Below are 27,992 nucleotides of genomic sequence, written 5' to 3' on the forward strand. Positions count from 1 at the left end.
CAATACCTCCTGGCTCCCATGAGCCTCTGTGGCTGAGACCTTCGGTGGCAGCCCAGGGCCTTGTACAAAGAAAGGGGTCTTTTCCAAGAGGAAAGGAATCGGTCCTGCTTACAGAAAGACAAGGTTTGTAGCTCAGCATTTGTAAGCTGTGGAAAACCAGCCTGTTCCCTGGTTTCCAGAGTGACTTAAGATAAAGAGACTCTCCATTTGCTAAGGAGGCTCTACCCAAAGGGGCTTATTGTTCCAGAAAGAGTGAGCCTGTAGTGTAGTTGCTGTGAGGCTTTCGGGTCTTGCCACCTGTTCATTAAAGTTGTGGTTTTCTGTTCTTGACAAGGTCGTACATCCCGGGAATGGCAGAGCCCCAGGAAAAATGTGCTTACTCCTGTCTTCTTGCCTCTGGGGAGTATGAAGGAAGCCTCCCATGCTGTGGTGCTGATGGAGGAAGATGTGAAGTATGGGGAGGGTGGAAGACCCCTCTGTCCAAGCTGCTCTGTGATGCTGAACATTTCTCCCCACCAACTATCAATGTATATATACGCCATGCCAGGCGTCCACAACAGGACAGAAAGACACAGTGGGCCGCAGCAGAGCCTTGGTCTTGTGGAGCCTCCAGTTCCATGCTGTTGGGTCATGTTTATCCTCAGGAAGAGAGTCTGGTTCATCTTGGCAAAGGTGGCCTAGGATGTCACTTGGCTGGATTCTGTGGGTTGCCAAGGGAGGGGCCCTCATGAATAGCCACCAACAGTTGGGCTGACTCTAAGTAGGTCATGGCTGGTTCTTTGTACGAAAGGAATCCAACTGCCAGCACAGTCCACCTGTCCAAATTTAAATTGATTACACGGTTAGCCTGGCTTGGGCTTAGAGGCAACTTGGCCGTGAGACAAGTGAAAAACATAGAGCTTTTGAACCAGAAAGATGCTCATTGTAAGTTAAGGAGCCTGGAGCCTGGAGTGATGGACCACAGCTAATCAAGGCTCAAGCCAGAGCTAGAAACCCAAGTCTGCAGGCTCCCAGCTCTGGACTCATGTCACCTGAAGACATGGAGCCACCGAGGGACGCTGTCAACTCTGATGATGTAAGATTAACCCTCACCAACAATATGGTTTTTTGAAACCAGTGATGAGGAAGAGGAACCATCATATTTCAAGTAGAGAGCTGCTCATCTTCTTAATGTTGTATGTAAACAAATTTGACATTCAAACAAAGAGAGAAGTACAATAGATAGAAGCCCCTTCAGAGGGAAAAAGAAAGCTCCTTTATAAAGCAAGCACCCAGGCTGATGCATGAGACCAACATGAGTGGATAAAGGAAAAGGAAGCAGCGAGTAGCCCCTAATTATCCTACCACAAAGCCAGTGTTAATGATGTTATATAACAAATGGGAAAATGAGACTCACTTGTGAATGAGTAGGGGTCTCTCTCCATCTTTCTTTTTTTACTGTAAAAAACTTTCTCTAAGTAAGGAAGCTTGAAAAAAACAAAAAATACAATAAAGAAGTCAATCCAAAGGGAGAAAAATACACCAACCTGCAGAATAAGTCATCTTTCCAGTGGCATGGCTTATCTTGTGACAATAATCACATTTTTCTCAAATGAAGACAGAAAGGAATTTTAATTTGACATTTCCTGGTATTTCTGTAGAGTCTCTCCAAGGGAAGGGAGTGGGGCAGGCATAGTCCTGGTTTTCGTAACGCAAAGATCTCAGTACCAAGAAACGTGACTTACCCAGAGCCAAGGTATTGAAGCGAGGACAGAAGCTCATGAAACTAGATAGTTATAGAATTAGAAATCTGGATAAACTTTAGAAAAGGTGGAGTCCAATGGCCTCATCTTGCAGACGGGAACTCTGAACACTAGCAAGAGAGAGATTGGTCTTTCGTCAGTATTATGTGTTAAGCACTTGACGGTCACATCTAGTATGAGAGCACATTCTGCTCCAAGGTGCTCACTTCCTAGGATGGGACGGCCGTAATGAAGATATTCTGTCTTGGGATTCTTTTTAACCAGGAAAGCGCCCATGGATGCTAACAGAGAAACTCCAGGAGTTTTTGGAACTCCCTTGAAAAAACGTGTGCCTCTGCTCCTATAGCACACAACCTGGTCTGCCCCCTCCTGAAAGGTGTCAGTGAACCACATGTTTAGGTTGACTTTGGAAGTCCCTGAGTGGAGACATTTTCAATGTCCTACTCACACCTCACGGAGGAAGGGCCTTGGTCAGGTGGCTCAAGGACAGATTGGTGCTAAGAGTGTCTAAGGCAGATTCATTGTTAGATACTCGATACATGGTGATCCTTGGGAAAGTTATTTAAATTCCTTAGATTTTGATTCTCTCATTCATAAATTGAACACAGTAGAGTCTACCTCATAGGGGTGTTGTACAGACTAAATGAATAAGTGTAGATAAAATACTTAGAATAGTACCTGGCCATTACAGTGTCAGCTGTTTAATTTTATTAGAGTACCTGTGAATTTACGGACACACACAACACACACAAACCCAAGCAAACACACAACTGTGGCCCTTTGCATGAGTCTGGAAATTGACAGTCTCATGGAAGTTAGCTCACTGACTTCTCAATAAAAGAATGAAGCATTTGATTCGGTCTGTTCAACATCGAGGGTATCAGCCAGCAAAATCTGCCGAGCTTACCATTAGACTATTCTTTCATTCAGTGTTACCGTGGTGGTTGTAACACAGAGTCCCCTGACTGAGAAAGAGTATACATCATGGGGTTCTATTGAGGGTGCACCATGTCTGAGCTCTGCTTTACTTTTTGCCTTCTCTGTGAACTCTTCCCTGAAGAGTCCGGCCAGAAGTGCTGGTTGTCCTCACCTGATTTCCTATAATATTTATAATCTGTGCCGTGCACTTTAGATTTAGTATTTATTGTTTTATTGTTTGTTTACTTTTAGCCTTTCGGTGTACATATATTTTCTCTCTCAGATAATTCTGTAAACCTGGGGGGATGGCATTACTCACTTTATTTACTCACTATGTTACTCCCTTCTGCACGCCCAAAGTGCAGAGCAAAGTGTCTTACACACAGAATGTGTTCAATAAAGGCCTTTGATTGCACAACCAAAGGTTTGATGATACTGGCTTTTCTGATTCCCAATGACCCGGTGCTTCACTAGCAACCTCGGTAGAAATGACCTATTTTCACCTATTTCATGACCTCCTTAATCTTCACTACGGCAAAAAGATGTAACCAAACTGTCTTTCCCTTATTTCTCCTTACTGTCAACATTTCCCCCATAATATTTAAAAACAGGTTCGCATTAGATTTCCTGGCTGAGAGGGTATGTAAATAGAAGGCACTAGAATTGGGATGTGTGGGTTTTGGTGGTGAAGAAAAGCCAAATTGTCTATCCTGTCGGAAGTCAAACCATGTGACGTTTCCTTCAAGTGGAGACTGTACCTTCTGTGTCTGAATTTCCCTTGGCCGTGGCCCGAGGCTCAGTAACAACTGTTGGCCGGTTATTAAAAAAGTAAAACAGGGGCGCCTGGGTGGCTCAGTTGGTTAAGCGTCTGACTTTGGCCCAGGTCTGATCTCACCGTTTGTGAGTTTGAGCCCCACATCAGGCTCTGTGCCTTTGGATTCTTTGGATTCTGTGTGTCTCCCTCTCTCTCTGACCCTCCCCCACTCCCACTCTGTGTCTTTCTCTCTCTCAAAAGTAAATAAACACTTAAAAAATAAATAAGTCAAACAAAAATCTCTTTGGCGTAAGGTAGGGATTAGATCATGATTTACCCATCCATTTCCTAGCCAGTTTCCCCCCACGTTCACCATCAATACAGACAAAAATGTGATAGCCTTCTAGAATCATCTACAAGAGTGGCACAACTTCGCCTTCTGTCCCCTGTGTTCTAATTACACCAGTGCAGTAGATGCAACACAGCCTCATGTGATCATCCGAGATAAAGATGAGGCATTAAAGCACAAACAAGTGACTCATTTTAATGGATTTGCTTCAGACGAGAGAAACCTGTAATTTCTCTTAGGCGTGCTTGATGCACCCATTGTGGAGTGAATCACACACTTACACAAGCCTTGAAACCCCGGGCGGTTTTACTTCTCAGATAGGCTTCTCACAACAGGTGGCTGGTTTGCACCGGGGCCTCTTGGATTTCCCTTTCAAAAATGGAGAAGAGAGATCACAGCCACTGAAGGGGGGACCATGAGAGGTGCAAAGGCAGGCACGCATGATGGTGGGGCACAGCGGTGGGGAACTCAGTGCCGACTTCCCTGCTGGGCTGCTAGATTTCCTGGATGCGGTGAGTACACATGTCACAACAAAATCTTTCTCCTACCGAAGACCGGATTGTTTTGGCATGTATTCCGGGATGGGGAAAATGTGTGATTTATGGTGGTATTGTCTGGAATGCTTGATTGCTGCAGGAAACTTCCCTAACATTATTTACAAGTTGGCTAGCCCAAGGTTAAAGTATTTCCTAGATCTCTTTTGTGTTTGTTTTTCTTTCAAAAGGCATTTGTCAGGGTCCAGTTGCTCACTCCTAGGAGTGAAAATGCAAAGCACCAGGCGATTAGACTCTCTGTTCTCTGATTGTCCCTTGCTGGATAAAGTGGATGAGCAAACCAGCTTTCGATTGCCTTCCTTTAGGCTCATTGTAAAGTTGTGTGTGTGTGTGTGTGTGTGTGTGTGTGTGTGTAAATAAATATATAATTAAGCATTCTTTAGTAGTTTTTCCTTTTAATGGGGCTGATAAAGCTGTCTTTATACCAACTTAAGACATTTCCTTGAGTTACTGCTGAAACCTCTTTGCAAAGGCACCTACCCTTGTTTTGAGTGGTCTATAGTACCTTTGATGACCTATCTTCCTTATATTCTGAGGACAAGTGTGGCCTTTCAAGTGTGCGTCCTAAGGTGCTATTTTGTGTGTGTTGCAGTACTCCAGCAAACTTTCTTCCTGGAACAGAGCAATTGCCCCGTCTGTCAATTACTTTAAAATCATATAAATCTCAAGATAGTTGGCCAGATGCTAGATCCCTTCCGGACTCTGAAATCAAGTGATTCTTGAAACTTAACAGCATTTGAATCCAGACTGCAACTCTCAGAAAAGATACTGGGCTACAAAGAGATGGGCTGGAAGCCATCTAAAATAGGCGGGGATAAGATGCTTCTGATTCTGATAGATCTTTTGTATCTTTCTTTCCTCCAAGGCTCCTTATGAAACAGCTCCTCCATGGCAAGGGACAGCTGGTAAGAGTGACTGAATCCATCTGATGGCTGAGATCAAGAACGCGCAAACAACTTGTTAGCCATCTGACTATATAACCAGAGTTCTAATTACACCAGCGCAGTAGATGGGATGCACGGTTATGAAATTCAGCTGAGGGGAACAAAACACACACACCCCAACATGTGGGTCAGCAGATTCTAAGGTCCTAACCCTCAGTTAACCTTTCTGAACTGGTTCTTCCCATCAAAGGGATTGGCCAAGGAGTGTGAGGTGAGTTGCTGCCTGGAAGGTTAGCCAACAAGTGGGTAGGCCCTCCCTCTCACCTTGGGGTGAAGTTCACGGAGGGGAACCCGTTGGGAAAGGGTCCACTTCGTTTGCAAACATTCCCACCCAGCTCATCTTAGGGTGTTCTGTGTGGAGGGGTTTGAGAGATCACGGCTTTCAGCGCGTTCCTTCCTGGCTGACTGTGGTTACCATTCCCAGGCTGTGCCTTCTTAATTTGCTTTGAGAGTCCTGATGCTAGCCCTCGCACGGCGTGTCCAGGCAGGTGTGGGGTGCCTCCGTTTCATGAGTCATTCCCCACAACCCACCCCATGCTAGCGCATATCGGAAACAAGCCCTAGGACCCAGGCAGACTAATTGTATTATTTAATTCCAAGTCATTCAGAAACTCAGCTCTTAGGACAAGGGAGGTGGCACAGATAGGAGACGGTGTTTCGGAACAGCTGGGGTCCCCTAGGTCTGTTCAAGAAAATGTTTTGTGAGTTCTGACTGTGGAGACTGGGCAGAAAGGATGGCTGCCTGCCACGCCTGTGGCAGACATCACTAATCTGGCAGGACGTTGTTCTTTGCTGCACCTGGATGGGACCTCACCATCCTGTGTCACATAAGGTTCCAGGTAGTATAACAAAGAGGTAGGCTGGGAGCATTTCTTTCTTTTTTTTTTTTTTAATTAAAAAAAGTTTTTTTAATGCGTATTCATTTTTGAGAGAGAAAGAGAGCGAGCATGAGCAAGGAGGGGCAGAGAGAGAGGGAGACACAGAATCTGATGCAGGCTCCAGGCTCTGTGCTGTCTGCATAGAGCCTGAGGCGGGGCTCGAACCCATGAACCGCAAGATCATGACCTGAACCGAAGTTAGATGCTTAACCGACTCAGCCACACAGGCACCCCTGGCAGCATTTCTACTTAAATCACCAGGTTTCAAAAGCATCTAGAGTTGCAAATATGCTTATCTTCCCATCTAAGATAGAGAAGTTGCCTTGTGATTTTTAAACAAAAGCTTCAGAAATTGGCATCATTCTCTGCATGGGTCATTCACTGATCCATCCATTTATCCAACACATGTTTATTGGGTATCAATTATGCATCTCACAGTCCGCGGGGTGCTGGGGACAGAGAAGTTATCTTTCTGTGTTCGCCTCCTGACTAATGACAACCTGATTTTTTGGTCCTAATCTGCCAAATGCAGGCTAACTTCTCTCAGGCTCTGGGGCTGGGACGACCGAGTGTTGTGCTCTGCTAACCCCTTGTCATCAGGGCCTCGAGCTCACACAGTGGTGTGGGAGGCATCTATTGATGTGACTGAGCCACTGGGACTACTGGGTCTAGCTAGCTACATTGTCATCAGCCTCTGGGGCCAGCAAAGGCTATTCTCGCTCTCTCTCTTTGAAGTGATCACTCTGTTAGAGCAGAGAGTCTGGCTTCCATTCAGTGGCCTAGAATTGCTGTTTATTCTCAAGTGAAAGACAAAAGTGGATGGTAGCTGGTAATTCAAGCTTTTATAAGGATGCACAGGGAAAGAGAGGCAGGTTGGGGAAGCAGGGGGGAGGAATTTGGGATGCTACTTTTCTAGAACCTGAGAAGCTGCCAATGCAGGCTGCTTGTTGCTTCCACCTCTGAAATAGGTCATCTTTCAGGCACTTTGGGAACAAGATGCAGGCCTTGTTTCTTCCTAAGCATCAGATGACCCTTTATTTACCTAATTACCATGGAGGCCTCAGGTACAAGTTCTGCATCTTGTTTTCTCCTCCTCTTTTTAATTATCCGTTTCTGAGTCTGCCTTCCCCTTCCTGTGATCATCCCCAACATCTGACTGCCACCCACCCCATCTGTGCCTGCCTTTCCTCAGCTCTCCAGCCGGAGCATTATGTTTCAGGATAATTCTGACTCTTTTCACTGTTGAAGATGACCTCTCCACCGCCTCCTTCTTTCAGGATTCACTGAAGGCTAGGTCTGTTCCTCTCGGCTGCGCTGCTTTGGGTCACGGTGAATGACCTTCTATGAAGGTATTAGCATAGGGACTGGCCTGTGGTAGACGCCCAACAAATGCTCGTGGAGCCTGAGTCTGGGTGAATTAACGTGTTCCAAGATGACATATGGTCCTCGAACAATAGCCTTAAATTCCCCCAGAGCACTTTAGACGATAGCGTAAATTTGGTCCAATCGGGATGAAACAGGTCTTTTTGCCACAAGGATGCCCAGAAACCGTGTCATGCATATATGTATGTGTGAGGGGTTGGGGGTGCTGGTGCTGGCACGTTCTTCAAACCATTTGACCATGGAACCCCTTGGTGTTTTATGAGACTCGCGTTCCACAGAAACCCACTTCAGGACGCAGTATCCCAGCCAAACGCAATTGACACGAAACTCTGTAGTGTTTGCCTACTAGGAAGAAAACAGGCAGATTTCCTGAAATCACAGAACACTTAAGTCAGTGTATAAAAATGCCTTCAGCGTCAGGTTTTTCTTCCATTCTTTTAAAATTCAACTTTGGTGCCTGCTACGAACTTGGCAGGCAAGCGGGAGATGATATGTGTCAACCCTAGGCATAAATATGCGTTGTTATAGCGCTATTCTGTCAGAGTTACTGCTCACTATTTTTATGTTCCCCCACCAGGGACTAGGATCTTGATGTAAATAGCCAGTGACAGATCTTCCCAACAAAGTGTTTTCCTGCCGCCATACCCAAGGGGTTTAAAGAGGCAGGGATTTTATGAAAACACACGATTTTGCCGTTAAACTGAACACACTGTAAAACCAGAAGTCAATAAATGGTATGGAGGTAATTTAAGCATACTGGAGATAGAATAACTCTGGATTCTCCAGGTAGGATAGGACCTGGCATTGACTCCAGGCTCTCTTCACTAGGAACTAGCAGACCCTTGGGCCAGGCAAGTTGCCCTTGAATAGATTCACACTGGAAAGCTGCCTCTTTCGGTACTGTCCGCGTTTTTGCTGATGTTCTTTTGGACAGTCCACTCGTGTCACATTTAATATTTAGATTTTGTGTCCTTGTTCTTTTCCTCATTCTTTCAAGAGGTCACTTATCACATGCAGACACTGTGCTGGGTATTGGAGAAGTACTTTTCATTTGCAGAAAATTTTTAGCTTGGCATTACACAAAACTCAAAGTTCACTTTAATTAAGTCTTTAGCAATGATGAATCTCAGAAAGTATGTTTTTTCCATTTTGTCCTATGAAATATCAGCCTCGGATTATGAATTATTCTGGAAATGCTTCTTTTTATTTTTTAAGTCTCCATTTTCAGAGCCCTAAAGCTCTGGCTCATAGTGTTCCGTGCAGAATGCTCTGGATTTTGGCTTCGGCTATCCAAATTGTGATAGGATGGATCCCATTCCACTCTTTCTGGTGAGAAGAGAAACAATCCAGTTGGGGCTAACTTGAAAACATTTATCCATCCGACCCATCCCTGCCAGTCAAAATGGACACAAATAAGAATGCGGTGACTCCTCTTGGGTAACGTTATTAAACATCCCCCCCTTCCCATTTGTCATAATTGAAGGAAATTTACCATACAATTATCAGACAGAATGGTAGATGGGTTGCGTACATCAGACTATAAGAACGTGGTTGATGGAATAGCAAGTTTATCAGCCAAAACTCTCCAAACAGCTAGTTGTGCTCAGTTCAAAGTTTATGCTTCTTATGGTCATGCTTGTGATTTCACACTGCATATGGATTGTCTGCTAGTAATTTTTTTCTTAAAAAAGTGAATGTATCATTATTTCATAATGTTCCACATAGAGCATAATGATCTACAGAAAAGGCCGTGACTATTGGATCCTTTCCTCTCTGAACACTTTTGGGAGCTGTGGACTTAAAAGTCCTAGCACTGGTTGGGAAAACAGTTTTGGAGTTCCCAAATCACATCACATCACATCACATCATTGTGCCAGATGTCTGATTTTCTCCCAGCAAGATTAACTTTAAAGCAAACTTCTTATATTGAAAACCATACACAGTAAAATCTTCCTCCTGAAGCCTTAGATAGCAGGTGTTCTTATTTATAAGTGGCCTCCTGTGGGCTTGCCTTCACCCATTTGGCTGTGCATTCCAAACCATGCTCTCCAGGTGGAAGAGAATTGCATTTACTCTCAGCATCAGTCCTATTATTTGACCCTGAATGCAGGTATCTTTTTTCCCTGATGAATGCATCTTGGGAAGGAGATTTCGACAGAGTTGTGAAAAATAGGAAAGAGAATAGACCAAAGGGACCACTTCAGTGGGAGAAGTGAACGATTTTCGATTTGATAATGAAAATGAATCTTTTAGTCTGTATTTCTGCTTCTAAGATTGTAGGTCACAATCCATTAGAGGGTTGTGGAGTCAATTTAGTGGGTGGCAACCAATCCCTGAAAGAATGTCAGGTAGAGTGGAATGCAAGATAAAAATCACAGACATAGCAGAGTATCTTGCTCATAGATGGGAAGGATAAGTAATTTTACATAAAAGTTTTTGAAATATAAAGGTTATGTATTTTTCAGTTTTATGTAGGCATCTCTAATGTGTCTGTACACAATGAGTCATGATGTAAGATCTTTTTTTTTTATTGTGTCAGGATAAAAAAAATTTTGAAATCCACAAGTATATATGTGAAACATATGGGTACTTCTAAGACAACTTATTCTGGTTCTTCTGGTATTTCCTTTTGTGATGACAGTTAAAAATCTACCCTAAACAATATTAATATTGCAAATTGCTTAGTGTATTAATCCACCAATTTGCTGCATACAGGAGAACTTCTTTCAACCACTCCTGTAAGATCATGAATTCCACACACATATCCCAACAACTATGCAAATCCATTACCGCACTTTGCCTGTCATTCTGCCATGTTTCCTTTCCCTTGCTCAGACTTGCTCTGCAAGATGACAGTAGAAGTCAAAATACTTTCCCTATATGTTCATTGGTTAGGAACTCAAAGAATTTTAAACTCAAAGATAATTTGGAAGCCTTCCTGTAAATACCTGTGGCTCATCGTCTCATGCAAAGGCTCACTGGAGTCGTGAAAGTCCATCGTAGTCTTGACTCCACCTCGGAAGGGTTTGATCCCTGATCACTGAGTTTTGTTTGCTCCCTGGCTACAGATTGCCTGGTGGGCCTAGATGGATCAGAATTCGTTCATCTCCATTGGAGCATAAAGGGATTTATGTTTGCTGAGGCTCAGTTTCTGCCTCATGTGCAGCATGTAGATGATCTCTCTTCTCACTATTGCTTTGACATGTCTGTATTCCCCACTGGACATCCTTAATGGAAATGACAGCAACCTTTATTTCCATACCCCAGCGGCTGGTACAGTGCCTGGCAAATAGGAGGCACTTGAAAAAGGGTCATTGGTAGAATAAATAATCACCCTACATTTTATGAAATGAGTGAGAAAGAAAATGGGATCCATGAAGGTCAAATAGTTCATCAATAGCATAAATATGATAACAACTTAACTCATGCTGACTCTAAGACCCATGGTATTTTCACTTTGCTGCATTTGTACTACCAGGAAAATCATTCTAGGGAACTTTGTTTCCAATAAATGGTCTTAGTTTCCACTAGCCTATAAGTATGATGGCGATGATCATGATGGTGTCCATGAATTCCAACTGTTGTAAAGATGCATTCTTGGAGATCTGTCTTTGCAAGGTGGAACTATCAAGAAAAAGGCTTCACCACAAGGAAGACATTTGTAACCATGTGTGGTGACAGATGTTAACTAGACTTACCTATCATGTCGCAAAAATACAAATATCAAATCATGATATGTTTCCATTAATGTAGTGTTACATGTCAATGATATGTTAAAAAAAAGAACAAACAGGCAAGAAGCAGACATAGCCAGAGAACAGAGAGTTATCTTCTAGTGCTTCTAGTTTCTCTGAGTAGTAGTTGATCTATCTATGAGAGAGTTTCCTTGCTTGTTCCAGTAGCAGACAATAGTGTATATTCATTTTATTTTAAGTTACTTGACTCCATATGCCTAGACAGACAGTACACTGTAGAACAGTTGTTCTCCACGGAGGGTGATTTTCTCTCCCAGGGCACATTTGGAGACATCCAGAGACATTTTTGGCTGTTACTACTAAAGAGGAGGCTGCTCCTGGCATCTGGTGGGTAGAGGCCAGAGATGCTACTATATATCCTACAATTCACAGCACAGCCCCCCCCAAAACAAAGAACTATCCAGCCTACAATGTCAATGGTACCATTGCCGAGAGACTCTGCTCTCCAGCTGCACCCTCTGGGTTGAACTGTGGGCTCCATCATTTTTTATCTGAGTGAACTTGGCTCATAGCTGCTCAACACTTTGTACCTTAGCTTCTCCACAGGTGCAATGAAGACAGTAAAGGAAGCGCTCAGAACAGTGACTAAGAAACAAAAGGTCTTGAGAAATGTTACTATCGCAGAAAATTATCAATTAAATGACCAGAAACGATGTCTTGGTGAACATGTATCTTTCCTGGTGCTTCCATCATTCCCATGTATTATTTGTAGAAAAGTTAACATTTGAGAAAAAGTCTTTCTTTTCTTTTCTTCCTTTCTCTCTTTCTCTTTCTTTTCTTTCTTTCTTTCTTTCTTTCTTTCTTTCTTTCTTTCTTTCTTTTCTTCCTTTTACATGTTAGCTAACTTGAAAGTAGATATTGGTGTTCTTTCTTAGAGCAGGACGTTTTGGTGTGCATATCTCAGAATACCCTGTAGGGTCACCAAGTGTTTTGTTAGTCGGCTAAGTTTTGCATTGTTCGGCCTTATCACCTTCAGCTGGATCCACCTTCATTCTCCTGCAGGTGAAGATCCTAATGTGTGAAAAATGAAGTCCCAGGAAACGATGCTTTGCTGTTTAATGTTATTCCTGGCCACGGAATGTTCTCACTATAGATCCAAGGTGCGCATCAAAGTAAGTTTGATCCATTCTTACGTGGTCCCATAGAGAAATCTGTCAGTTCTCCCAGATAGCTAAATTTATGATACAGGACCTGATTTTAAATAAATGTTCAAATGACTACAGTTTTAGTCTTGCTAATAGTTTTTTGTTTTTGGTTTTTGTTTTAAAGGGAACAAAGAAATGTTGAGAGGTGGCTGGGCCTTGCAACAGTATATTTGCAGGGTGTGACATGGAACTATAGGAGAGTAGGAAAATGACTTTTCAAGCCCCAGAGAATGTAGACAGGCAGCCATTGGGAGGAGGAAGTACCAGCATGGCAGCTACTGATTCAGCTCCAGACCTTAACTTTCCTTCTCATTAGCTGCACAAGTTGCTTTCCTTCTCTGAGTCTTAATTTCCTTATCTGTAACCTACAGGGTATTTTTTTTTTCTTTTAGATAATGTTTATAGCCCTTTATAGCAACAAAAGAGTTTGTGATTTTATTATTGTCACCTACTGATTATTCCTAGCATCTGCTCATCTCTACCTTTCTGGGGGATATAATGGTATCTGGAGGGTCATATAAGCTCCATTTCATAGTTACAGTTAATACAGATGGAGACCAGCTTAGTGTTACAATTGCTACATCTGTGTTCTCCCTGGGTACTTCAACTTTCCAGGGGCCCCTGGGTGGCTCAATCGGTTGAGCATTGGACTCTTGATTTCAGCTCAGGTCATGATCTCATGGTTTGTGAGATCAAGCCCTGCACTGGGCCTGTGCTGACAGTGCTAAGCCTGCTTGGGATTCTTTTTCTCTCCCTCTCTCTCTCTGCTGTTCCCCCATTTGCACTTTCTCTCTCTCTCAAAAGAAATAAACTAAAAAAAAAAAAAAAAAGAGTAATGTTCATTGTTTTTTTTTTAAAGCTTTCCAAAATATGGATTCAGTCCATTAACCTGACCTTCAGAGCCCAAGTGACCACTGGCAAGCTTCTAGCTCTCATCAGAAAATAGTTTGTTCTTTGTCTGTGCTCACCTCTAATGCTTCCCTCTGCAAGTTCCCATGATGTCATACATGGATGCCAGTTTTCCGGCCTAGTCCTGAACACATTTTTACTTTATATCCACATGGAGCCTCTATGTTGAGATGAAAGAGGAGAGTCTAGTAAAGCGGACCTTTGGGAACTTATGTTTTACAGGATGGAGATAAACATCAACATCCTGAAGGGAAACTCAAGACTGGAACGATACAAGGTATGTGTCTACAGAACAGTCTTCTTCCATATGGAGACTGGACAGAGTAAAGGAAGACTTGGCTGTCGCCAAGCATGTCCCAGACCACGAGCTTTCAATTAGAATAACAGTCTCTCTCTCTGACCCTCCCTTGCTTATGCTCTGTCTCTCTCTGTCTCAAAAATAAATAAAACGTTAAAAAAAAATTAAAAAAAAGGGGGGCGCCTGGGTGGTTCAGTCGGTTGGGCGTCCGACTTTGGCTCAGGTCATGATCTCGCGGTCCGCGAGTTCGAGCCCCGCATTGGCCTCTGGGCTGACAGCTCAGAGCCTGGAGCCTGTTTCAGATTCTGTGTCTCCCTCTCTCTCCTACCCTCCCCTGCTCATGCTCTGTCTCTCTCTGTCTCAAAGATAAATAAAACGTTAAAAAAAAATTAGAATAACAGTCTCTAACAAGTTCTCATTGTTTACCAGTATTGATAGACTCACTGACAATTGTACATTATCTATGACATAGTCACTGATGCAATTCAGCAAATATTCACGTGTGTTCTAGAGGAGAAGGCAAGTGTTCACTTTAAAACCCTGAAGGGAAATGTGTTTGAACTAATGAGCTCACAAGGCAGAAGAGGGAACAGGACAGAATTCCTTCCTTCCTACAAAGATATTTTCAGAATGCTTAAATGTATGTAACACTGGTTCTGAGAGGTCTATTGAAGTGATGTAAGATAGGTATCATGTTGGTGAGACTGGTTGCTCTCAAGAAGTCAGAGATAAACTATGGAGATAATCATGCTATGATAGTGCAAACATGTGGTTCTCCCCCAAATAGTAGAGATACCTGGATTCTCCACAGACATGGCCAACTATATTTTTAGCCCAAACACATCTCTACATAGATGCAGAATGGAGAAAAGAGAGAGAAAGATAGGTAACCTTCATTGAGTATTTATGACAACAGCGTTCTAAGTGCTGTACAGGATGCTATTTCCTTCAATGTTTGTAACAAGACTGTGGCATTGCCTCCAATTGTCTGGATAAAGAAATTGAGAAGCACTCAGCTTAAATAACTTGCCAAACCAGAGGCAGTTGGGTAGATGGTAAAGAAAAATGCAAACTTACTTGTTTCCTTTCTCCATGAATGGAGTCAACCACGGAGCTGTCCCAGCCGCAAATATAGATGCATCCCTTGACTCACCGCCAATTACTCACTACATCTTATTGATTTCAACACCTTACCAGCTCTCATTATGATCTACCTCTTTTCATTCCACTACCACTCTCCTAAGGCAATTCTTCCTGGGACTACTTCAACAACTTCATTCTTGGGCTCCCTGCCTCAAGTCAATCCACCTTACCCCAGGGCCAAATTAGGCCTGCCACCAAGTTTTAGAAATAAAGTTATATTGGAACACAGCCATGCCCATTCATTTTACGTATTGTCTTTGATTGCCTTCATGCCACAAAGGCAGAGTTAAGTAGTTTTGACGGAGACCACATGGCCTTCAAGGCTGGAAATATTTACTCTCTGGCCACAGTCGTCATTTAGCAATTAAAAATATGGACTGCCTCGTTAAGCTTTCGTGTCGGACAAACAATGAAGGATATTGCATGGGTCATGTGTATATTAAAAACTTATTCATTGTGTAACTGAATGCTTTCAGTGGATCCCTGTTGTTTGTGGATTCTGTATTTGCAAATTCTCTTGCTCATTGAAATTCATTTGTAACCCCCCAATCTCTACTCACCATGCTTTCTGGATCATTCACAGACAGAAAAAAAATAATTTGAGTTAGCTAAGGTGCAAGTTCCGAGTCAAACGAGGTGGCTCTCTGCCTTCTTGTTCCAGGTCTCCTACTCTAAACAAGTGTTCTTTTTGTGATGTACGTAGTGCCCTATGTTTTGCCTTTTGTGCTTTTTGTTGGTGATTTTTTTGGTGATTGGTGCAGTTTAAAATGGCTCCTGAGGGTAGTTCTGGTGTTCCTAAGAAGCCTGTCGTGTGTCTTAAGGAGTAAATGCATGTGTTAGTTAAACTTTGTTCCTGTGCTGTTATGAGCGATGGTGCTATTGGCCATGAGTTCAATGCTAATGAATCAACAACATAAATAAGGTGCCTTTAAATAGAAACACACAAAACAAGCCCATATACTGACTGGTTGATGAAAAGGCTGTGAGGAGAAGCTCGTAAGAACCTGCCTTGATTTCCCTTCATTCGATGCTTGTGGCAGTAGAACATAATTACCGCAAATAATGAGAATCGAGTGTATCTGAAAAATAAAATCAATATTTAACTGGGCTTCCTGTATCTTATCTGGCAACTTTATCTGGCCCTTTACAGAAAATTTGGCTGCCTACACTATCTTTAATTATGTTTCAAAAGCGACTCCAGTCATGTTTTCTGGTAACCCCCATATTAGCACAGAATTTAAGGTCCTTCATGCCTTGACCTCTGCTTATTTCTCCCATCCTTATCTCTTGCTACACCCCGCTCAGATGCTCTGACCTAGCCTTTCTGTATGACCTGTGATCTCTACTTTCTATGTGCTGTTCTCTCTGCCTAGACATCAGCTTTGCAGTCCGCCTGGCAAGCCTTACTTGGTGCTGAGGACACTGTTCCGTGTCACCTCCTCTGAAAAGCAATCCCCCAATCCCTGGAATGTTAGCTGCCTCTGTCAGAGTGCAGAAATGCTGAGTAGCCCCCTCCCCTTTCCTTTTCAGAGAAATGCCGTGGACCTTGCCTCACTGCTTCCAACTGCAGCCAGCCTTGTGCTCAGCACTTTCGCGGAGAAATAGGATTTACATGTCATCAAAACAAGTGGCAAAAGTCAACTGAAACGTGTACAAGCTTATCTGTGGAAACATTCTTTAAGGTGATGCATTTGCATATTATTGGCTTCTGGGGCTCATAGCCCAGGATGTGGTAAAGGCATTCTTCATGTGTTCTGTTCAGCACGACAATAAATCTCACATCTGGACTCGGGAAAATGGTGCAGTGGGTGCAATTTGTCTCTTCTCCTTCCTTACCCAAACTCTCCGGTACTCTTCCCCCCCACCCCCTTCTCCCTCTCAGAATCTTTTCTAAAAATAAGATCTGAAACTCATTCACACAATGGTGAATGCTTACAGGTTAAAGAGTGAGCTCTAAATATGGATTTGTGCTTACTTTCTCCTAATTAGTGAACTCGAAACTTCTTGAAATGATACTTTAGCAATTCTTCGTTTGACCTGCCAACTTCCAAAAACCCATTCCCCACCCCACCCCTAAATTCCATGGGACCCCCTTTAAAAAAAATCAAAAAGGCAAATTTTGTTTTTAGAATCTCTCCACATGTCTGGAGAAAACTGTCTTGTTATCATACTGGAGTTAAAATCACTGTCCTGGAAGCAACAGGTCAGTATCCTGATCTCTGGGGCAATTTTGGTGGAACCTCTGGTCTGTGCGTGACTCCACCTTCCTCTCGGTCTTTTCTGGCATCCCAATGACTTTTTAGGACCACTTGCTTCTCTGTTTTCCCCATGTGGCTTATTGTGCCTTTAGCTCCTTTACTCTGATATATGTTAGGTTCTTAATCACATTTGAACAAAGCAACTTTGTTTTTTTATTTTTTTTTTTTAAAAACAGGACTTCAATAGTGCATTACGCCTTTCCGTAGCCGCAGCATCTGTCCCTCTGTATGTTCTTGACTTCCGAGCTCCAGAGCCCCTGGAGAGTGTAGCCCAAGGAATCCGCAGGAACTGTCCAGTTGATTACGCCTGCATAATTGATGTTGTGAAATCGTCAGAAGCCACGTCTGGAAACATTGCATTTATAGTGGAGTTATTAAGAAATATTTCTACGGATTTGTCCGACAATGTTACCCCAGAGAAGATGAAGGTATTTTTTGTTCGTTTCATTGAAAAAACTGACAGTCTTCTTCTTCTTCTTCTTCTTCTTCTTCTTCTTCTTTAAAACAAATCTTGCATTTAAACAGTTTCAAGTGTACTCTTCAGGGTACAAGGTTGACAACCACGGCAACCATAACAATGATGGGCATTTTATTTCAGCCTGGTGTATCAATTCACTCTAGTTTATGGAAGTGTTCGAGAAGTTAGCACATTTTTAATACATGTTTTTGTACAGACTATTTTCAAGGGAATGTCACAAAAGGATGGCTGTGAACAAGACTGTGTCCACTCTAGTGTTGCCCAAATTTCATTCTGGAGAACATAATTATTTCGAGAAATGTTAACGGAGATTTCTGTACATAACACATGTAGGAATTCTGGGTTAAACAAAGTTAAGCAGGTTTCCTTATGGCGGGACTTTTTAGAACCTTTTATATGTTAACGAAGTTTGGCCCTCTTTATAAGAGTAGGGGATATCGGGATGTGGCACACAGTATTTCTGAAATGTAGGTTTTTATAGAATCTATTCCCAATTCCCTCCATTAAACAATCATTGCTATCTCACGGGAATCTTGGGTTATAGGGACTGCAGTTTACAAATGCTGCACCAGGGCACATAATAAAGCAAGTAAACTATACCTGTGACTTTTATTTGAGTTTAATTATTGTTTCACTTTTTTGCCTTCTCTGAAGGCTTATTAGCATGAAATTCTAATAAACGGGGAATTGGAAGAAAATTTTGTTAAATAAGATCAGATCGTTTGATCTTCACAAGTTTCAGATTTTAGAAATTGACTTTCTACAATAATGTGTAAATCCTTAGTGTAAATTTCCACTTTTGTCCATGGCAGAGTTATAGTGAAGTGGCCAACCACATCCTCGATACAGCAGCCATTTCAAATTGGGCTTTCATTCCAGACAAAAATACCAGCTCGGATTTTTTGCAGTCAATGAATCTGTTTGCAAGGCAACTCCACATCCACGAGGATTCTGAGAACATTGCAGATGAACTCTTCATTCAGACAAAGGGGTTTCACATCAACAATGATACCTCAGAGAAAAAGTTCAACTTCTCCACGAGCATGAACAATGTGACAGAGGGTATCATAGGAATGATAGAAATTCCCAGGCAAGAGCTGTGGAAGTTGCCACCAAATGCATCCCAAGCCATTAGCATAGCTTTTCCCACCTTGGGGGCCATACTGAGAGAAGTCCACCTGCCGAATGTGAGTCTTCCTAGACCTGTAAATGGTCTCGTCCTTTCAGTGATTTTACCAGAAAGATTGAAGCAAGTCTTACTCACCTTCGAGAAGATCAATAAATCCCAGAATGCCCGGGCCCAGTGTGTTGGCTGGCACTCCAGGAAAAGGAGGTGGGACGAAAATGTGTGTGAAACCACGCTGGAGATCATGAACAAAGTAAAATGCCAGTGTAACTACACTGGCATGGTGATGTCCTTTTCCATTCTGATGTCCCCCAAATCTGTTGACAGCAAAGTCCTGGACTACATCACCTGCATTGGGCTCAGCATCTCCATCTTTAGCTTGATTCTTTGCCTGATCATTGAAGCCGCTGTGTGGTCCCGGGTGGTTGTGACAGAGATATCCTACATGCGTCACGTGTGCATCGTCAACATAGCCGTGTCGCTCCTGATTGCTAACGTGTGGTTCATCATAAACTCTAACTTTCACAAAAAGGCCCAGGACTCCAACTGGTGTGTTGCACTGACATTTTTCAGCCACCTTTTCTACCTCTCTCTGTTTTTCTGGATGTTCTTCAAAGCACTGCTTATCGTCTATGGGATATTGGTTGTTTTCCGTAGGATGATGAAGTCCCGCATGATGGCCATCGGCTTTGCCATTGGCTACGGGTGCCCGTTGGTCATTGCTGGCACCACAGTTGCTATCACAGTCCCGGAGAAAGGCTACATGAGACCCGACGCCTGCTGGCTTAACTGGGACAACACCAAAGCCCTTTTGGCATTTGCCATCCCAGCCTTGGTCATTGTGGCCGTGAACCTTGTGGTGGTTTTGGTTGTTGCTGTCAACACTCAGAGGCCCTCTATTGGCAGTTCCAAGGCTCAGGATCTGGCCATAATTATGAGGATCAGCAAAAATGTTGCCATCCTTACCCCATTGCTGGGACTGACCTGGGGTTTTGGAATAGCCACACTTATAGAAGGCACTTCCTTGATATTCCATATAATCTTTGCCCTGCTCAATGCTTTCCAGGTAAGTTCCAAGAGGGAGACTTATTTTTACTAATTATTATTATTAATTGTCTTACTCATAAGATATTTTTATTTCATAATTTCTTATTCTGGCTATACAACAAACTATGACCATGATTTAAAAATATAGAATACAAAATGTTCTTTTTAACTCTTTCCATGTCTTAGTGACATTTGGCTGTGGCCTCCCTTACCTTATTGGTTGTCAAGTTGGATTTAGCTGATCAGGCTGGTTAGGTGGGCATCTCCTTCCTTCCGTCCTCCCTGATCCCTCCTAACGTTTCAATGTCAGAAGAAGGTTACCTTCATTTATCAAAGACTTGTCTTTGGCCAAAGATGTGTGAGTCTACACTCACATATAATGCCTCAAAACAAGCACAGTTTTTTTATCCTTTCTAAAGGAGTTTAGGGATTCAGTGAAACAGTCGTTTTCCATACTATGGAGAGAGAACCCTTGCCATTCTCTTTGAATGTTAACCAGTGAGGAGCTCTTACACCTCTTCCCTGCTTTCGCTGTGAAATAAATGTAGGCTGTGATTCCCTGAAATGGATCTTGCACATGTTGCCGGACCTTAGAGATGTCACTTTTCTCTGGGCCTCGGCCTTCTCCTTAGTAAGATAAAGATATGAATCTAAAATCCTCTATATTGTCTTTATCTTGCCTTAACCACACTTGGTTTGGCAAAATGATCCCTCTAAAAATTGTTGTACTCTATGTGACTACTGTGCATGTACTTTTGGGAAGCCGTCGCTAGCCAGACCACTTTTTATGCCTACGAATAATAGCAAATTGGGCAAGTTCATATCCTTAGTTAGGCTTTTAATCAGGGCTTGGCCAACTACGGCCTGCTGCCTGGTTTTGTAAGTAGTATTACTGGAATAGAGCCATACTCATTTGTTTGCATTTTGCCTATGGCTGCTTTTGAGCTACGATGGCAGAGTTGGCTAGCTGTAACAGAAACTGTAGAGCTCAAAATATGCATTACCTGGTTTTTCACAGAAAAAAAATTTCCAACCGCTGCTTTAAATATATAAATATAACTGCTTAGTAAAGCAACAATGTATTCCTATAGCATGTCCCCATTACCCTATTTTAAAACGTTATATAAAACAGAAAGTAGGCTTTTAAGAAATGCCAGCTCAGATCAGTTATATATCTTCCTCATACGTTCTTCAATAACTGTGGAGAACATTCCACTCTTTCCCTTGCATGGCTTTTAAGGAGAAACCTTTGACTTATGGGTTTTTTTTTGTTTTTTGTTTCTTCATCTTCTTTTTTTTAATCAAAAGCTCTTGGACTCATGTAAATCTCTCCAACTCTTGAAGTTACTTTGGTGACTGATGATCTCGTTTTATTTTATTTTATTTTATTTTTTACTTTGCAACTTAATTAAACCCTGAAAGTTTTATTCTGTTTCTTTTTCAAAAGAAAAACACTGAAAAACTTTTAGGTAAATACACTCCAACTTTTCTTAGCAAGCTTTTCCTGTGACTCACATTTAAAAATTTCAGTCTTCTGAGTAGTGTTTCTTTGCCATGAAACTATCCTCAGAAACCCAGGCTCCTTCCACTCTCATGGAAGGATGCAGAATTTTCTGAAAGTTCAACTTCCACCATTTAGAAAGATTGACTATCGATTATTATGACTTCATAGGAAACCAAAGAATTTAAACTTGAACAGACCCTGGCATTTTATATTTCTGTAATTTTCTTTCTTTTATATATAAACTTATTCCACCAGCTCAGAGGCCCTGCTATTTCTTGGCTTTTAATTCCAACTGAAAGTAAACTATAATACAGGTTTCATTTCTCAGACACCTTCCATGATTGTCACTGTGAACTACAAGATTCCATGTCATGTTGTGTCATGTTGCTGTTATTATGAGTAAGATCAGCTACTTAAGGTTTGGAAAGTAAACAGATACAATAATGTAGAAAATACTCTCTTCCATCTGTAGCCACTCAATAAATATCAATAACTCTCATGCACAGACGTGAAGGTGATCCTTTTTTTTGAGGTACAATCACAGAGAATACTTGCCAATGCATTTTTATCTGCATCAATAGAAGCTGAAGTTTCTAGTACCCAATAACTGTCCTTGAAGATATCTAGAAGAGTGATATTAAAATAACAGTTGGGATATTGTCTGCCTCACAGTCCCTCATACTTCGGTTGAATTTTGCCACAGGGATTCTTCATCTTGCTGTTTGGAACCATCATGGACCACAAGGTAATTTGAATTTGTTTCACTCACTGTAAACATTTTCACATGGCTCAGGTAGCAGGGGGATGAAGCAGCTTTGAGAAGAAAGCCTGGTCCCTGGGTGTGAATTTTATGGGGGTGCTTCAGGCATCAGCTTAGAGGAGGAAAACAGAGAACTATACTCCTTCCTTTCCTGCATTTAATCAAGTCAACAGGAGGTTGTGTATGAGTGTATCTAGAAGAATAAAAACCATAACCAGAATTTTAACTTTAATCGTAAATCCAATTATAATGACACCTCAGCTTTTATTGGCTAAGCATAGTGCTTCTGACGTTGCTTCTGCCAGGGTTATTGGTCTCGAAGTTCTGGGTTTTGGGGATGTTGTCGTTTCTTCACTGTCCTTGCTTCTTCAGATAAGAGATGCTTTGCGGATGAGGATGTCTTCACTGAAGGGGAGATCAAGGGCGGTAGAGGTAAGCCCTTCCTCTCAGTCTCAATACTTAAGGGTCAGTGTCCTCAGCAGAGTCATGAAGAGACAAATATTGTAGCTTAGTATTCAGGATTTGTTAGCAAAGAGAATTATTAGGACATGCATTCAATCATTCATTTCTTCACTTGACAAATTTGGAGTATCCTGCTAAAGCTTCAGGTCAGTAGAAAATCCCTCTCAAGAGAATTTTCCACCTTGGATGTATTTCAACTTGACATCTGGACCGTTGAGATGGGACAACATGAAACCAGGATCGTAGACTCATAAAACACTAGAGCTGGGAAATGAGAGATGAGTTAGAAATGAGACTCTAGTCCAACCTAGTCATTTCATAGGTAAGGAAACCAGGACCCAGTGTACTTATGAGATTTGCCTGAAGTCTCCCAGAGAATCATGGGAGTTAGCGTGCTCCTTTCTCAAGACTCTTCAGTAAGCCACATTCTTGGGCTGAAGTACATGTATATTGATCTTGAAGATGACTTTTGACCAAGCTGTCTGTCTTGTAAGGTACCAACTAAAATTACCATCATTGTTATATTAGTTAGAAAGAAGCCATTTACTCCACCAACAGTTTCTTAATAAGAGCTACTTTCTTAATAAACAAACAAAAAATTTTCTGCACACATTGAGAGTCAGCATTTACAGTCAGCTACTACTGAGTGTGACTTTTGGTACCATAGTCCATCAATTCTAAGATAGGCATTTTCTTCACCTTTTAACAATTCTAAAATTGGACTGTGTCTTACAATCAGTGGCATGCCATGATTTAATTGGTAAGATTTTTTTTTCCTTTCTTTTTCTTAGTGGAATAAAAAAATAATGATGTGGCTTACAATGTTAGGTTCAGTGAAATATGATAATTTAATTCTGTGTAGCTGTGTCAGTTTGGGTACTTCTTTTCATGTTTCCATTTTTACATATTTATATCTCTAGACAAGCATATACATAAATATGAATACATTTTGTCAATGCCCTTATTCACTGACATCAGTGTTCCTTTTTCCCTCCCATTTAGAATGCATCATTAAGCCCAACCAATGGATCTAAATTAATGAATCGGTGAAAATGACAGGTGAGTATTAAAAACTCAAGGAGAAGCTTTGCTTGCAAGTTGTGACAAACTCCTTAATGCTCCTTGTGAGCACACTATTGCCTACGATGTGATGCAGGAGTGAGGTGGGGAGGGAACAGGAGGATATATCTTTCAGAGATTAAAAACTTCTTCATTGCTCACCGCATAAATGAAAACATGCACATATTTAAAACCTATGTCATCTCAGTTTACATGACCATATCGTTTTTTTTTTTTAAGTTTTAATTTAAATTTCAGTTAGTTAACATGGGGCACCTGGGTGGCTCAGTCAGTTAAGCATCTGACTTCGGCTCACGTAATGATCTTGCGGTTCACGAGTTCAAGCTTCACATCAGGCCATCGGGCTCTGTGCTGACAGCTCAGAGCCTGGAGCCTGCTTCAAATTCTGTGTCTCTCTTTCTGCCCCTCTCCCACTCATGCTCTCTCTCTTTCTCAAAATAAATAAACGTTAAAAAAATTAAAATAAATTCTAGTTAGTTAACATAGAGTGTAATATTGGTTTCAGGTGTACAATACAATGATTCAACACTTCCTTACAACACCCAGTGTCGTCACAAGTGCGCTCCTTAATCCCCATTGCCTATTTAGCCAATCCCTCCACCCACCGTCCCTCTGGTAACCCTCATTTTGTTCTCTCTAATAAAGAGTCTGTTTCTTGGTTTGCTTCCCTCTCTCTTTCTCCCATTTGCTCATTTGTTTTGTTTCTTAAATTCCACATATGAGTGAAATCATATGGTGTTTGTCTCTCTCTGACTTACTTTGCTTAGCATAATGTTCTCTAGCTCCATCCACGTCATTGCAAATGGCAAAATTTCATTCCTCTTTTATGACTGAGTAATCCATTATCTATCTATCTATCTGTCTATCTGACTTCTTTTTCATCCATTCATCAGACAATGGACACTTGAGCTATTTCTGTAATTTGGCTGTTGTAGATAATGCTGCTGTAAACATTGGGGTGCATGTATCACTTTGAGTTACTATTTTTGTATTCTTATATGACCAAATCTTAGGAATCCTTTTCTTTCCTCAGTGAGAGGATGATATCATCGCATCTGTACTGATGTAGCATACACCCTTACTGTCTATGGCACTCAACACACCCTCATTTCATCTTGTCAGTGAGTGGTGACACTTAGAATAACCTCATTGTTTAGAAGGAAGACTTAATTGATTGAAATCACAAAGCAACAAGCCTGTCTCTCCCTAATGAAGTTGGAGCCCAAAATCATCCCTAAGGGGGTGTGGGTAGAACTGTAGCAAGTTAGCTGTCTAACAGCCAACCTATAAGACATATTTCTCCACAGGTGAAATGGAAGGAAAACAAATATTAGGCATCCATGAAGGGCAATTAGTCGCAGCATGGCAGCCAGAAGCCTGAGAGGTAGTGGCGGGTGTGGGCAGGGGTGATCAATCTTGGTAAGGTCTTCACGGCCCTTGTACATGGATATAGATGAGTCTCAGATTTTTTTTTTAAACACCATCTGGCGGCAGGCACATCTCCTTCTACATTTCATTCTCTTTCTGAGTCACAGCCGACTATTGAACAACGGGGCAAAGCAAAGAGTTGAAACAACCGCATGGCATCAAAGACATTCTAAGTTGGTAGGATCATGAAGGGACCTGCTGTGTTACAGGTCCCACAAACCCACGTTGTGCTGCTGTGCGACATTGGTGCACGGTCCTGGGAGAGGGTGGGAGAGAAAGAGGGCTTTGTCATATACGTTGACAGGCATGTGTGGGGGGCCAGGAAAACACCACCATACTATTCTTTTAAAAAAAATTTTTTTTTCATGTTTATTTATTTTTGAGACAGAGAGAGACAGAGCATGAACAGGGGAGGGACAGAGAGAGAGGGAGACACAGAATCTGAAACGGGCTTCAGGCTCTGAGCTGTCAGCACAGAGCCTGACGTGGGGCTCGAACGTGATCATGGACCGTGAGATCATGACCTGAGCCGAAGTCAGAAACTTAACCGACTGAGTCACCCAGGTGCCCCCATACTATTCTTAATTAATCTTTCTCACATTTGGGCTTTTGTATTAGAACTTTAAAGGGGGGAAGGAGAGATATTGTAGAGTTTTAAAAAAGTTAACTCTCCCACCTCTGCCCATTTCCTAGTCTAAAGAGCTCCTCCATAGTGGAACATGACTATAACATTCTTGATTAGTCACTAATCAAGAGGTGATTCAGATGACCTGTAAAAGCTGACCTTTCCATCAAGGTCCCAGTTTGACCTGTTTTCTGAAGTTCATTAGATATCTCAAGGGGAGGAGGCTCTGCCTCCTGAGGGGTACTAAATCTAACCATCCTAGAGAAGACAGGCATGGTTGAAGTCTAATCTCTAGCCAGTTGGGCATACCTGGTTGGCTGTAGTAAAAACTGGAGAAAACCAGTAGAATCCAGGATCTGGGCTGCACGACTTCCTGGAATCGGAGAGGTGCATAAAGCTTCCACTGGTACTTGGGGGAAGTGTAGGAAGGAGATGGGAATGCACTAACAGCTCCCCAAAGAAATCCTCATTTGATTCTTCAACACATGATTCTTCAACTTCTGTTATTTAAAAATATATTTTTTTAATGCTTCTTTAGTTTTGAGAGAGAGAAAGCGGGGAAGGGGCAGAGAGAGAGACGAAGACCCAGAATCTGAAGCAGGCTCCAGGCTCTGAGCTGTCCGCACAGAGCCTGACAGGGGCTCGAACTCATGAGCTGTGACATCATGAGCTGAGTCGAAGTCGGGTGATTAACCGAGCCACGCAGGCTCCCCCTTCAACTTCTGTTTTTGAACCTGTGAGGTGGGGAATGAACCGAGGATCGCATTCTTTCAGTGTGTCCTCCACAGGTGGCTCTGTGCCTATTGAATTTTGTCAGGAATTGGAGCTGTGCCTTTTAGATCTGGATGGATGTGAAACCAGAAAGATCAGGAACAGCAGCTGTCACTGGGGCAGGCCATCTTAGGGGCCTAACAAGTTAGAGGTCAGGGACAGGAAATTTACAGCAAGCGAATAGAAACCCAGCAGAACCAGGGAGTTCTGTCAGCAGACAGAGGGCCTGCAGCCACGGGTTAAGGGCAGAGTTACAGCTCAGCAACGCAGGGTGTTTGGTAAGTGCAAGTCAGGTCGCAGCCCAAGGCAGGGCCCAATCACAAGGAGAAGAGTAGTATTTCCGGCCTTGATCAGAACACAAAATCAAAGGGTGATGCAGTCTGAGGAGATGGGCAGGATTTCATTGTTGAGAAAGGGGGCCGGAAGTCATAATGGGTCTTGCAAAGATTGGAGACCCTGAGCCTGGGGGGCAGTTCCTCATATCCCAGTGACCTCAGGTTTGACTGTTCTTGGAAATAAGGTCCAGAAAGTTTTGTCAGGAGGTCTTGAGGTCAGGGAGGGACTGCAGAGGTGTGGAGACCTGGCAGTTTGCTTCAGGTATAGATTCTAATTGGGGAAATCCCATCCTGGAGGCTGAGGAGGGAGGGAGAAGACGGTCTTCCCATGAAGCCAGCTGCACAGCGCCCTCTGCTGTTCATAGGAAGGGCGGGCCTTTGCTACAACCCAAATGGAGCCTGTTTTTACCCAGTGTTATTCCAGGGTCACCAGGAAGTCTCTTCGGTTCCTGTAAAATCTCTTCCACATATTTGTTTATGCCTGAATTCACCTCAAAGGATGCAGAACTCTTCATTCCGCAGTGGGAAATGAGACTGACTGAACAAATACCCGGAGGAAAGCAACAGCGTTTTCTGTGTTAAGTTGTCCATTCAGAGTAGCAGCCATTCCAGAGACCAAGCTTAGATAGCTGGAGAGGAAGAAAGGGCACCGAGCCCCAAGTTTAGGGCTAAGGGAGCAGCAAGGAGAAGACAGAGGGTGCAGAAAAAATGAAGCTTGGTGGGGGTGGGGGGTAGGGGGGAGGAACAGCCTCCCTACTGTGTGACTTTGAGGAGATTGTCTGGGCCTCGGTGCATATCCTCCTCTGTAAAATGAGGCTAATAATAACACATACCTCCCAGGATGGTTTCAGGACTCAATGAGCTAACATATTAAGGACTCAGAATAACTCCTGATTCGAATGAGCAGTAATTGCCTGTTGTTCTTCCTGTTAACACGAGTTTTGACCATTTTGCCTAGGCCGCTCCATTCCTCATGGACGTTCCCTGTCTTGGACTGAGAGTTGAGGTCTGGGAGAGGGAGACTGGAATGCAGGGACAACCCGTGCTTCCCCGGAAGACTTTCTCTTCTTGCCAGGCGTGACAGTTAAGCTGTCAGGGTGAAAATGTTTGCTGAGGAAAAAGAATACCGTTTGGTGACGGGGCTTCAAGGAGGTAGGACCACTGACTCTGCCCATGACTTGCAAGGGCCCGGCTTCTTGATCAGCCTTGGCAAGATTAAGTCAAAGAGCCATTTTCTGACCTGCTGGACACGCCTGGGGCTCTACTGGACATTGTGTGCTTTCACTCCCAAGGCCTGCTCTGTGGCTCCATAGGCCCTGTCATTGTCACTCTGGAGGGATCCTGGG

The 27,992-nt window shown here is 42.7% G+C and overlaps 2 protein-coding genes across 9 annotated transcripts in view; both read left to right on the forward strand.

Moving 5' to 3' along the window:
• Positions 1-4,742, forward strand: part of ADGRF2 (adhesion G protein-coupled receptor F2) — a 45,378-nt gene extending 40,636 nt beyond the window's left edge. For 2 of the 3 annotated variants that reach the window (XM_047860817.1, XM_047860818.1), the window contains one exon: positions 335-2,986. The gene's annotated coding sequence lies outside the window, so the exon portion shown is untranslated. Of the gene's footprint in view, positions 1-334; positions 2,987-4,730 lie in introns of those variants that run through there. The other variant, XR_007152541.1, reaches the window with a different exon arrangement.
• ADGRF4 (adhesion G protein-coupled receptor F4) lies at positions 4,057-27,992 on the forward strand. Of its 6 annotated transcripts, none has more exons than XM_047860813.1 (11): positions 4,057-4,275; positions 5,183-5,472; positions 12,280-12,389; positions 13,554-13,608; positions 16,303-16,454; positions 17,207-17,458; positions 18,321-19,700; positions 21,889-21,930; positions 22,318-22,377; positions 23,410-23,466; positions 27,060-27,992. In XM_047860813.1, the coding sequence occupies exons 3-10, from the start codon at positions 12,303-12,305 to the stop codon at positions 23,455-23,457; spliced, it is 2,076 nt and encodes a 691-aa protein (XP_047716769.1). In that variant the 5' UTR covers positions 4,057-4,275; positions 5,183-5,472; positions 12,280-12,302; the 3' UTR covers positions 23,458-23,466; positions 27,060-27,992. The 6 variants fall into 6 exon arrangements, with proteins under 6 accessions (XP_047716769.1, XP_047716770.1, XP_047716767.1 ...); XM_047860814.1 differs by having other exon boundaries at positions 27,071-27,992; XM_047860811.1 differs by having other exon boundaries at positions 27,605-27,992.

The sequence above is a fragment of the Prionailurus viverrinus genome, chromosome B2 (assembly GCF_022837055.1).
Source record: "Prionailurus viverrinus isolate Anna chromosome B2, UM_Priviv_1.0, whole genome shotgun sequence".
Lineage (NCBI taxonomy): Eukaryota > Metazoa > Chordata > Mammalia > Carnivora > Felidae > Prionailurus > Prionailurus viverrinus.